At 33.1% G+C, this 13,705-nt stretch overlaps 1 protein-coding gene across 1 annotated transcript; it reads left to right on the top strand.

The window, feature by feature from the left end:
• The first annotated feature begins 1,213 nt into the window (after window positions 1-1,213).
• On the top strand, window positions 1,214-2,639 carry LOC141349205 (T-lymphocyte surface antigen Ly-9-like). Its single transcript, XM_073861443.1, has 2 exons — window positions 1,214-1,653; window positions 2,112-2,639. The coding sequence occupies exons 1-2, from the start codon at window positions 1,368-1,370 to the stop codon at window positions 2,468-2,470; spliced, it is 645 nt and encodes a 214-aa protein (XP_073717544.1). The 5' UTR covers window positions 1,214-1,367; the 3' UTR covers window positions 2,471-2,639.
• The last annotated feature ends 11,066 nt before the right edge of the window (window positions 2,640-13,705 follow it).

The raw sequence follows: 13,705 nt of genomic DNA, 5'->3' as shown, positions 1-13,705 counted from the left end.
TGCTTGCAATGTTTTTTATACAGATGTTTGCAAACTCCAAGTTTTGGATGATTAATAAGCAGAACAGCAGAATTAGATTGGTTTTACGTATAAACCAAACTGCAAAAGTGTTTAATGCAATAACAGGACCATACTTTATCAAATCTCAAAAAAGACCAAATATCTAAACTTTACCTAAACACACATTAAGCTACACACTGTGGTGCTTTGCACACATAAAATGTTTTTTTGTTTAGTTGCAATTTTTTATTAACATCTCTTAGCAAAAGAGGAAACAGGAAATGACCTCCCAAATAGGCTACCCATAAATAATGTTCTTTCTTTGCTTCACAACATCACCATACAGAGATCGGGCAAAAAAGTTTTTATAACCAGGCAAACATTTACATCATAAAACAGATTTAAATGACCAACATGCTTTTGTCAGGAGCAAATTCAGTATCCACTGCAGCAGCGTTATAAAACAATTGATGAAAACATTTTCTTAAACTGAAATAAAATATAAAAATAAAACCTGAAACTATTAACCTCAAGAGTTCATAGTTGATTATTTATCTGCAGGTGCATTTCAGAAGTAAATTAAAGATTAGACACATGATGCACTTGAATGTTTATTTTAAGACTGTAAAAATGATTTTATCTGACGTGTGTGATGTTGAAATGAGACTGCAAGAAGGAAGTTAAGTTGAGAGAGCACAGAGATGAGTATGAACATCCTTTCTCTGTGAGGTTTGAAATGCGATGTATTTAGTATTTTTCTTTATTAGGTGTATTTTTAGATGAAAATATGAAAAAATGAAGCAGGATTTTCTTTGAAAGCAGATTATCTGTCTGCCAGTTTTTAAATGTTGCTTTTTCGTCAAACTCGCTCACTTTTTGCATTATGTGCAGTTATTTTTTGAGGAACATGCAGTGTTTTTTCTGCTTGTATTTATTGTTTTTGAATGGTAAGTTATACCTTTTCTTTTATGGCATATGAGGATTTTATGTTGCCTATTTAGGATATTAAAATAAAAACTTACACATAAAAAAACACTAAACTTTAGTGTTGTAATGTACTGTAGTTTATAGTAATTATCTATAATGTAATTACTTAGTATATTCTGTAGATTTAACTAAGGTAAATGTATAAATATACTTTATAATTTACTATAGGTCTAAATTATTGTATAGAAATTATCTTGCTAGTATCTGAAACACTTTACTATAGCAAAACTATCAAGACGTGTTAAACTGTTCTGATATTGCCTTCAAACTGGATCTCCATACTGACTAACATCTTGTTTGTACTAACAGGTTTTTTTATTAAATGGGTGTTTTGTGTTTCAGGTGTGTTTGGTGTTGATGAAGTGAAGTCAGTGTCAGTGATGGAGGGAGATTCTGTTACTTTACACACTGATATTACTGAAATACAGACAGATGATCACATAGTGTGGATGTTTGGACCTAAAGGGACTCGTATAGCTCAAATATATAAGAAAAGCATTGATATGTTTGATAGTAATGAGACATTTGGAGACAGACTGAATCTGGACAATCAGACTGGATCTCTCACCATCACAAACATCACAATCACACACTCTGGACTTTATAAACTACAGATCCTGAGAAACAGAGGAACTTCATACAAGAGATTCAATGTTACTGTCTATGGTGAATAAATCTATGTTTTTATACAGTTATTTTTTTGTTATATGTTGTTCGTTCTACACTTAATGAGATTATACAGTATACTTTGCCATGTTATTGTCTGATTTTCAGTATTTTATCAATTAACAACGTACATATCCTGAAAACAAAAGACAAACCCAATTAGAGGGACAGAGAAAAACTTTAATAGAAGTTAACCAATATATTGATAAATTGTACAAAAAGAAATTACAAATAACTTACTAGCTAGAAGAATCCTGTATGTTTAAATAACTAATTGTAGAAAGAGATAAAAAAAATCAATATATTGTTTTTAATACACTGTTAGGCCCACATATGAAAACTGCTGTATTGAGTTGACTCTGTCTCAATAGTGTATAATTTATTTTAATTATTACATTATAGCTGCATGACAGTGAACATTTATTAATTTTTATTAATAATTTCTTAAATATTTTCAGCTCATCTGCCCGTTCCTGTCATCAGCAGTAACTCTTCATACTGTCCACCATCATCAAAAAGATCATCAATCTCAAAATGTGCCTTGTTATGTTCAGTGATGAATGTGACAGATGTGAGTCTGTCCTGGTACAAAGGAAACAGTTTATTGTCCAGCATCAGTGTGTCTGATCTCAACATCAGACTCTCTTTACCTCTTGAGGTTGATTATCAAGATACAAACACATACAACTGTGTGGTGAGCAATCCTATCAGACACCAAACTCAACATCTCAACATCACTCATCTCTGTCAGATGTGTTCAGGTATAGTGCAGATATGCAAGTTAATTTTACTGAATTATATTTTTGTTTATTTGTAAAGAAGTGCACATTAATGTATTAGTGTTGTTTTTTAGGCCACACCCCCTGTTGGAGTTTAACTGAAACTGTGAGCCGATTGGTCATCGCTGCTATGGTGGGCGTGGCTGCTGTGACTGTAGTGGTTTATGAACTGAGATCATAGACATCAGAGGACACCAGAGGGCGATAGTAATACGGACTACCGGCACATCCGGGAACTTGACTGTAAATTTCGTCACCGCCCCTTTTCGGGGGATAAAAAAAGCAGCGCTTCCATTGGCTTCCATTCAAAGTAGCGGAGCGGGGCAGCGTTTTTGCACGGCCGGCAGGCGTAAATAGCTTGTGAAGTCACTCAGATTAAACATGTCGAGTGTTTGTCTGTCCATCCTGCCTGCCATGGAGCGCGGGAGATACATTGACACGTTTAATTTGGTCAATATAAAAGCATGTCCCTTTCATTCTCACAGCTTCAAATTTTGTGTAACAACGCCATCCAGTGATTGTGGGAAATATCGCTAAGCCAGTTAGTTGTATGGCTGGACGGAAAAGTGCACTCATTACTCTAAATATAAAGACATAATATATAAATACGAAGTAACTTTCAAATACAAAGTAAAATCATTCACTTGCTTCCCTGTTGACTCTATGAGGTACGAGTAAATGTCCGGGTAAGACACCTCTGGCCAATAGGGAGCGTTGTTACACAAATTTGATGCTGGGAGAATGAAAGAGACATGTTTTTATATTGACCAAATTAAATATGTTAATTTATCTTTCGCGCTCTATGGCAGGCAGGGTGGACAGATAATTACTCAGCATGTTTAATCTGAGTGATTTCGTGGGTTGTTTGCGCCTGCCGGCTGTGTACGAGGGTTGCTTTGTTCCGCTGTTTTGAATGGAAGCCAATGGAACATCTAGTGCGATTTCCCCCAAAAGTGGGCGTGAACCTGTTCAGAGACATTCTATGACGTTGCGCCGGTTGTGCGTATATCTGATTATGAACACCTAAAGTGGTTTTATGTGATGTGTATTTTGTGACATTTGTGAATTTCAAATAAAGTTAAAGGCAAAACTTAGAAACATGTCTTGTTGTTTTAACACATTGTTGAGGCAAATATAAACATTTTCTGGGTTAATTTACCCCAACCGCTGAGTTTGTCCCTTTTTGAAAATAACTTCAGAGTGAATTTGTTTTTATTTATGATTTCCATTTTTAAAGCATTTTTAACTTAAAATGACATTGTGGAAAAACATAAACAGCATCACCCATCTAACCCATGTTTGTATAGAAAACAAATAATTATAAACCGTGACAGATTTGGTGTTTTATTCATTGATACATTTGGACTAGATTTGTCTTCGATATCTTGCACAAAATATCACAAACATTCTTCTAGATTTTTCTTGGTGAATTTAATGTAAAAACTATGTCTTTGTCTTATTTTAAGTTGCAGATTTAAAGTTTCCTTGTATTGTAATTTGTCTTGTATCTTGTTTGATGTCAGACTGGCAGCATTTATTTTCTATTGCCTATTTTTGTTTTGGTCTATTAAAGAAAAGAGGCAACATATTTTCACTTAATGATTGTGAATGATTGCATTAATAACTTGAGTACTATATGTAGGTCATGTCGTATATATTGTGTTGTTTATTAACACTGTATAATCTTAATGATGTCTATTTATGTATGTTAGTTGTTTACAACATTTATGAACTACTGAGAGTGGTTGTGATGTGCTGTATTGTTGATGGTAATGTGTTGATACTATAATTTATAGTCATTGTTGTTATTTTCATGTATACATATATAATGCATATTAGTTAAAGAAACACACAACTGACTCTACTGGAAAATTTTGTATTGGAGGTTTGTAACATGTTTTGTGTCAACAGCCTTATTATGATATCATTTGTTGTTAATATAGTGTGGGGGAGAGGCTGACATGCATCAGGGTTGTGTCCCATATTTTGCAGAAAATATAAGAGATCCAAATCTGAAGTCTGTGGCTTGTATTCTGTGAAGCGAGTCGGTTAAATGAGCTTTCAAATAATTGTATTGTTATTTTGAATTTTCTAAATTTCGTGACCTCAAAAAAAATGTATCTTTGATCATTTATCACAATCTGATGACAATGGTATTTTTATAAGACAACAAACAAGAAAAGAGTTTTGGTCGCTGTAAATTTTAAGGACCACGCCATCTGCTGGTTACAAGTAAACGTCTGGTCATAGACTCCTACTGATAGTTGGTCCCACATTTGATTACTACTACTTGGTTTCTGACAACTTTCGAGTTAAAAAATCAGATATATGCATATTATTTTCTATAACAGAAAACAGCCAATGCTAGTTCTGTGCTAGGTGGTCTGATATTCTTTCATAAGTGTGCTTTTTATGTTAGGGATGAATCTATGCGACCAAGTCAAAAGGAAAAGTATTTTAAATAAACCTAGTAATAGTTTTATAACAGCTGTTTTAGTGGTTGAAAGATTTTTTTTTTTTGAGCAGAAACCACTACAGTCATGTAGCTGCTGTCTCTTTGACTGTCTTACAAAAGCAAATATTTTTTGATGTGGTGTAATTTAAACAGCAGGTGTAATTGTGTACTGTGAACTGTTGGCCACCAGATGGCGCCAGGTTGCACAGTTTAATCAAAATATATGAATCTATCATGAATTTTGTAATCCAAAAGGTGTAACATTTATTTGGGGGCACAAAGAGATGCAGCTGAATGATTCAAAATATAAAAATAGAGTTAATGAAAGAGTAACTAAGCATCGAAAATGAAAACATAATGAGATATAGGCCTATATCAGGAGGGTCACATTATTTACTGATGACTAATTTAAGTTTCATGTCCACACCACATGATGCTTAGTTCCTGTTGTTTATCTTTTACAGATTTCATAAACATAGAGCACTGACCATTTACATAACACACCATTTGTAAAACTATAGGCTCTTCTTACATGAAAGGTCCTTTATAGAACTATATGTGATGAATGTCTATGTGGTTTTTCGTTTGTAGACGCTGTTTTTACCACAGTCAGTGTGTAAGAGAGTCATTTCTCATAAACCCACGTGAACCCCGTCCTCAAATACTTCACTGGAAACAATTGTTGTGAGAACACATCACAGAACAAAGCTTCTAAGAAAAATAAACTACACTAAAAATAAAGGTGTTACACAATAGATTAGACATGTTTAGCTGTATGGTTCATAAAGAAACTTTAAGATCTCTTTCTATTCTTTATAGTGGAAAATTATTATTTACACTGTAAAGCTTTAAAAAATATATATTCTTCAGGGGAGCCAATTTGTATTTTATGGCATATACTGTGAATAAACGTTTGTAGCACATTTACGTTTAAGAGAATAATACTTTTAGTCATGTTTTGTTGATGCTTGCAATGTTTTTTGTAGAGATGTTTGCAAACTTCAAGTTTTAGATGATTAATACGCTACACAGCAGAATTAGATTGCTTTTACATATAAACCAAACTGCAGGACCATACTTTATCAAAACTCAAATAAGACCAAATATCTAAACTTTATCTATGTCAGAATAAACACACATTAAGCTACCCACTGTGGTGCTTTGCACACATAAAATGTTTTTTTTTGTTTTGTTGCAATTTTTTATTAACGTCTCTTAGCAAAAGAGGAAACAGGAAATGACCTCCCAAATAACTCATGAATAATGTTCTTTCTTTGCTTCACAACATCACCATACAGAGATCAGGCAAAAAAGTTTTTATAACCAAACAATTACATCATAAAACAGATTTAAATGACCAACATGCTTTTGTCAGGAGCAAATTCAGTATCCACTGCAGCAGCGTTATAAAACAATTAATGAAAACATTTTCTTAAACTGAAATAAAATATAAAAATAAAACCTGAAACTATTAACCTCAAGAGTTCATAGTTGATTATTTATCTGCAGGTGCATTTCAGAAGTAAATTAAAGATTAGACACATGATGCACTTGAATGTTTATGTTAAGACTGTAAAAATGATTTTATCTGACGCGTGTGATGTTGAAATGAGACTGCAAGTAGGAAGTTACCAACACTTGAGAGAGCACAGAGATGAGTATGAACATAATCTTTTAATCGAGTCTTTCTCTGCGAGATTTGAAATGCAATGTATTAAGGATTTTTCTTTATTATGTGTATTTTTAGATGAAAATATGAAAAAAATGAAGCGGGATTTTCTTTAAAACTGTGTTTGAAAGCAGATCATCTGTCTGCCAGTTTTTAAATGTTGCTTTTTCGTCAAACTCGCTCACTTTTTGCATTATGTGGAGTTATTTTTTGAGGACCATGCAGTGTTTTTTCTGCTTGTTGCTTTTGAATGGTAAGTAATACCTTTTCTTTTATGGCTATGTTACCTATTTAGGATATTAAAATAAAAACTTACACATAAAAACACACTAAACTTTAGTGTTGTAATGTACTGTAGTTTATAGTAATTATACTATAATGTAATTGCTTATTCTGTAGATTTAACTAATGTAAATGTACACAGCAAAATCCCTGGTGTTAAATAAACACTGTGGGTGCACATACAATCCACTCCCAGATGGGTGCGCACAAAGACTGGTGTCAAAATTCAACACCGAAGCAGTGCCGAAGCCAATGAGACAATGAAGTGATGATCAAGACATCAACGGTGAACACCCGCCGGTCACCCCGTGTCAAATCAACCCCAATTTTAGAATTTTCCCTGTCTTTAATTTTTTTATTTTGATGACTCTTCCTCTGGATAAAGTAATACTAAAATAATGCAGAAAGACAAAATATTTAAATGTAATAGATGAAATCCCCACAGTTAAATAAACACTATCATCAAACTAAAATTACAACTTGCTTGCAGAGTTACATGGATAACTTCGATACAACTGCTGTAAATCTGGTTAATAAAGTTAGTCACCATTGCTCCGATTAGTGTTTACTTTAGTTTGGTACTTGGGTCTTGAAGTTTATTGTTAGTTTTTTCCGCTCATTTTGGCAGTGTGTTAATTAAACACTTCTGTTAGAGCAGAGAAAGATGAGAGAAATGAAGTCTATAACTGTTACTATGTTAATTAGTATGAAAGTATAAGTCTTGGGATTCAATGATCTCATACAAATAAATAATCACTGTATATAAGTGTTTAATATTATATTTGGTCCACCCCATGAACTCCATATAGCCTTAAGAGTTAATATTTTTCACCGAAATTTAATCTGTGCTTTCAGTTAGACACACCGAGACATCAACAATCAGCCTATAAAACACAATCATGGTGACAATCAACAACAAAGCTTCATGCCGCAATGCATGCTGGGTACCAGGATTGTCTAAAACTCATTCATAACTCCCATCCTGCATTGTGACATGACAAAATTGTGCAAATTTCTTACCATTTACTGTCACCCTTGTTGAGATTTGTATCAGAAGTTATGATGTCTCTCTAAAGCAAAAAAAAAAAAAACTAAAGCATTACAGCAATCTTATTCAGAACTGTGTCATAATCATAGAGCATGTTTGTATTTGCATTGTTGTCTTTATCATTTATTTATGATCAAATGTTTTAACGATTGGTAAAGAATAAAATAAATAACCAATCTCAGACGCTATGAAAAGTTTCCCCTCTACATCAAGCAATAAACAAACAGTCTTAATAAAACACTGTTACAATTGCTTAAAGAGGAAATTTAATTTAGTGAAGGTTAAAGGAAGAATGTCTAACTAAAGGAAACGTTAATCACAATAATGGTGACTTCAAATGAACCCATAACAAACACAAACTTATTAATGTGATACATTCTGTGATTACATCACGTCAGAAAGAAGATTTGTCTACTAAATCATGTGTATGGATGCTTGTATTTTGTTCTGACAGCTGTTTAGAAGTTAAACTTATCATCCCGGTTTAGAAAATAACGCTGCAAGTTATAATTTTAGTTTTTTTGATGATAGAGAGGCAAACGTGAAAGATTGCTGCTTTTGGAGTCATACACCCAACAATATTCATTTAATACTGGGGATTTCTCCTTAATTCATCTATTGCATTTTGTCTTTCTTCATAATTTTAGTATTACTTTCTCAAAAAAAAAATCCACACAAAATGACCAGCAGGTGTTCACCATTCATGTCTTAATCATCACTTCATTATCTCATTAACTTCAACACTGCTTCAGTGTTAAATTTTAACACCAGTCTTTATACACACCCATCTGGGAGTGGATTATATATACACCCACAGTGTTTATTTAACACCGGGGATTTTGCTGTGTATAAATATACTTTATAATTTACTATAGGTTAAAATTATTGTATAGGAATGATCTTGGTATCAATCTGAAACACTTTACTATAGCAAAACTATCAAGACGTGTTAAACTGTTCTGATATTGCCTTCAAACTGGATCTCCATACTGACTAACATCTTGTTTATAACAGTTTTTTTAATTAAATGGGTGTTTTGTCTTTCAGGTGTGTTTGGTGTTGATGGAGATGAAGTGAAGTCAGTGTCAGTGATGGAGGGAGATTCTGTTACTCTACACACTGATATTACTCAAATACAGAGAGATGATCAGATACTGTGGATGTTTGGACCTCAAGAGACTCGTATAGCTCAAATATTTCAGGAAATAGTTAAAGTGGATTACAGAAAGGAGATATTTGGAGACAGACTGAAGCTGGACAGTCAGACTGGATCTCTCACCATCACAAACATCAACATCACACACACTGGACTTTATAAACTACAGATCAGTGACAGAGCAACTTCATACAAGAGATTTAATGTTACTGTCTATGGTGAGTACACAGCAAAATCCCCGGTGCCAAATAAACACTGTGGGTGTACATACAATCCACTCCCAGATGGGCGTGTATAAAGACTGGTGTTAAAATTTAACACTGAAGCAGTGTTAAAGTTAACGAGATAATGAAGTGATGATTGGGACATTGATGGTGGACACCTGCTGGTCATTCTGTGTCAAATTAACTAAATTTTCCTGGATTTTTTTGGAGAAAGCAACACCAAAATTATGAAGAAAGACAAAATGCAATAGATGAATACAGCGAAATCCCCAGTATTAAATGAACATTGTTGGGTGTATGACTCCAAAAGCTGCAATCTTGCACGTTTGCCTCTCTATCACCATCTCTGTTAAAAAACCTAAAATTATAACTTGCAGCGTTATTTTCTAAACCGGGATGATAAGTTTAACTTCTAAACAACTGTCAGAACAAAATACAAGTGCTCAACTATTCCAGCATCCACACGCGTGATTTAGTAGACAAATCTTCTTTCTGACGTGATGTAATCACAGAATGTATCACATTAAATCTTAAGTTTGTGTTTGTTATGGGTTCATTTGAAGTCACCATTATTGTGATTAACGTTTCCTTTAACCTTCACTAAACTCATTTTCCTCTTTTAGCAATTGTAACATTGTTTATTAAGACTGTTTGTTCATAGCCTGATGTAGAGGGAAAACTTTTCATAGCATCTGAGATTGGTTATTTATTTTATTCTTTACCAATAATTGAAACATTTGATCATAAATAAATGATAAAGACAACAATGCAAATACAAACATGCTCTATGAAAGTCTCTGTAAGACTGCTGTAATGCTTTAGTTTTTTTTTTTTTTGCTTAATAAACATCATAACTTCTGATGCAAATCTCAACAAGGGTGACAGTAAATGGTAAGAAATTTGCACAATTTTGTCATGTCACAATGCATGATGGGAGTTATGAATGAGTTTTATACAATCCTGGTACCCAGCATGCATTGCGGCATGAAGCTTTGTTGTTGATTGTCACCATGATTGTGTTTTATAGGCTGATTGTTGATGTCTCAGTGTGTCTGACTGACACCACAGATTAGATTTCGGTGAAAAATATTAACTCTTAAGGCTATATGGATTTTATGGGGTGGACCGAATATAATATTATACACTTATATACAGTGATTACTTTTTTGTATGAGATCATTGAATCACAACACTAATGTTTTAATAATAATTAACATTGTAACAGTTCTAGACTTCATTTCTCTCATCTTCCTCTGCTTTAACAGAAGTGTTTAATTAACACACTGCCACAATGAGCAGAAAAAAACTAACACTAAACTTTAAGACCCAAGTACCCAACTAAAGTAAACACTAATCGGAGCAATGGTGACTAACTTTATTAACCAGATTTACAGCAGTTGTATCGAAGTTATCCATGTAACTCTGCAAGCAAGTTGTAATTTTAGTTTTCAAACAGAGATGATGATAGTGTTTATTTAACTATGGGGATTTCATCTATTACATTTAAATATTTTGTCTTTCTGCATTATTTTAGCATTACTTTATCCAGAAAAAGAGTCATCAAAATAAAAAAATTAAAGACAGGGAAAATTCTAAAATTAAGGTTGATTTGACACAGAATGACCAGCAGGTGTTCACCATTCATGTCTTAATCATCACTTCATTATCTCATTAACTTCAACACTGCTTCAGTGTTAAATTTTAACACCAGTCCTTATACACACCCATCTGGGAGTGGATTATATATACACCCACAGTGTTTATTTAACACCAGGGATTTTGCTGTGTAAATCTATGTTTTTATACAGTTATTATTTTGTTATATGTTGTTCGTTCTACACTTAATGAGATTATACAGTATACTTTGCCATGTTATTGTCTGATTTTAAGTATTTTATCAATTAACAATGTACATATCCTGAAAACAAAAGACAAACCCAATTAGAGGGACAGAGAAAAACTTTAATAGAAGTTAACCAATATATTGATAAATTGTACAAAAAGAAATTACAAATAACTTACTATAGAAGAATCCTGTATGTTTAAATAACTAATTGTAGAAAGAGATAAAAAAAATCAATATATTGTTTTTAATACACTGTTAGGCCCACATATGAAAACTGCTGTATTGAGTTGACTCTGTCTCAATAGTGTATAATTTATTTTAAGTATTACAGTATAGCTGCATGACAGTGAACATTTATAAATTTTTATTAATAATTTCTTAAATATTTTCAGCTCTTCTGCCCGTTCCTGTCATCATCAGAAACTCTTCAGACTGTTCATCATCATCATCATCATCATCATCATCATCATCATCAAGCTCAAAATGTGTGTTGTCATGTTCAGTGTTGAATGTGAGAGATGTGAGTCTGTCCTGGTACAAAGGAAACAGTTTATTGTCCAGCATCAGTGTGTCTGATCTCAACATCAGACTCTCTTTACCTCTTGAGGTGGATTGTCAAGATACAAACACATACAGATGTGTGGTTAGCAATCCTATAAGACACCAAACACAACATCTCAACATCAATCATCTCTGTCAGCCGTGTTCAGGTATAGTGCAGATATGCAAGTTAATTTTACTGAATTATATTTTTGTTTATTTATAAAGAAGTGCACATTAATGTATTAGTGTTATTTTTTAGGCCACACCCCCTGTTGGAGTTTAACTGAAACTGTGAGCCGATTGGTCATCGCTGCTGCGGTGGGCGTGACTGCTGTGACTGTAGTGGTTTATGAACTGAGATCATAGACATCAGAAGACACCAGAGGGCGATAGTAATATCTGATTATGAACACCTAAAGTGGTTTTATGTGATGTGTATTTTGTGAAATTTGTGATTGTCAAATAAAGTTAAAGGCAAAACTTAGAAACATGTCTTGTTGTTTTAACACATTGTTGAGGCAAATATAAAAATTTTCTGGGATAATTTACCCCAACCGCTGAGTTTGTCCCTTTTTGAAAATAACTTAATTAATAATTTTCAGAGTGAATTTGTTTTTATTTATGATTTCCATTTTTAAAACATTTTTAACTTAAAATGACATTGTGGAAAAACATAAACAGCATCACCCATCTAACCCATGTTTGTATAGAAAACAAATAATTATAAACCGTGACAGATTTGGTGTTTTATTCATTGATACATTTGGACTGGATTTGTCTTGCAAATATCACAAACATTCTTCTAGATTTTTCTTGGTGAATTTAATGTAAAAACTATGTCTTTGTCTTATTTTAAGTTGCAGATTTAAAGTTTCCTTGTATTGTAATTTGTCTTTGTATCTTGTTTGATGTCAGACTGGCAGCATTTATTTTCTATTGCCTATTTTTGTTTTGGTCTATTAAAGAAAGGAGGCAACATATTTTCACTTAATGATTGTGAATGATTGCATTAATAACTTGAGTACTATATGTAGGTCATGTCGTGTGTTGTTTATTAACACTGTATAATCTTAATGATGTCTATGTATCTATGTTAGTTGTTTACAACATTTATGAACTACTGAGAGTGGTTGTGATGTGCTGTATTGTTGATGGTAATGTGTTGATACTATAATTTATAGTCATTGTTGTTATTTTCATGTATACATATATAATGCATATTAGTTAAAGAAACACACAACTGACTCTACTGGAAAATTTTGTATTGGAGGTTTGTGACATGTTTTGTGTCAACACCCTTATTATGATATCATTTTTTGTTAATATATAGTGTGGGGGAGAGGCTGACATGCATCAGGGTTGTGTCCCATATTTTGCAGAAAATATAAGAGATCCAAATCTGAAGTCTGTGGCTTGTATTCTGTGAAGCAAGTCGGTTAAATGAGCTTTCAAATAATTGTATTGTTATTTTGAATTTTCTAAATTTCGTGACCTCAAAAAAAAAAAATGTATCTTTGATCATTTATCACAATCTGATGACAATTGTATTTTTATAAGACAACAAACAAGAAAAGAGTTTTGGTCGCTGTAAATTTTGAGGACCACGCCATCTGCTGGTTACAAGTAAACGTCTGGTCATAGACTCCTACTGATAGTTGGTCCCACATTTGATTACTACTACGTAGTTTCTGACAACTTTCGAGTTAAAAAATCAGATATATGCATATTATTTTCTATAACAGAAAACAGCCAATGCTAGTTCTGTGCTAGGTGGTCTGATATTCTTTATGTTAGGGAAGAATCTATGCGACCAAGTCAAAAGGAAAAGTATTTTAAATAAACCTAGTTATAGTTTTATAACAGCTGTTTTAGTGGTTGAAAGATTTTTTTGAGCAGAAACCACTGACAGTCATGTAGCTGCTGTCTCTTTGACTGTCTTACAAAAGCAAATCTTTCTTCGTAATATTTTTTGATGTGGTGTAATTTAAACAGGTGTGATTGTGTACTGTGAACTGTTGGCCACCAGATGGCGCCAGGTGGCACAGTTTAA

Source organism: Misgurnus anguillicaudatus, chromosome 23 (assembly GCF_027580225.2).
Source record: "Misgurnus anguillicaudatus chromosome 23, ASM2758022v2, whole genome shotgun sequence".
NCBI classification, from domain to species: domain Eukaryota; kingdom Metazoa; phylum Chordata; class Actinopteri; order Cypriniformes; family Cobitidae; genus Misgurnus; species Misgurnus anguillicaudatus.
This window is presented reverse-complemented; position numbering and strand designations above follow the sequence as displayed.

Coding starts and splice junctions, on each gene's coding strand:
- LOC141349205 (XM_073861443.1), top strand. CDS start 1,368: ATGGAGGGAGATTCTGTTACTTTACACACTGATATTACTGAAATACAG. Junction 1,654..2,111: donor ATTCAATGTTACTGTCTATG/GTGAATAAATCT, acceptor AAATATTTTCAG/CTCATCTGCCCGTTCCTGTC.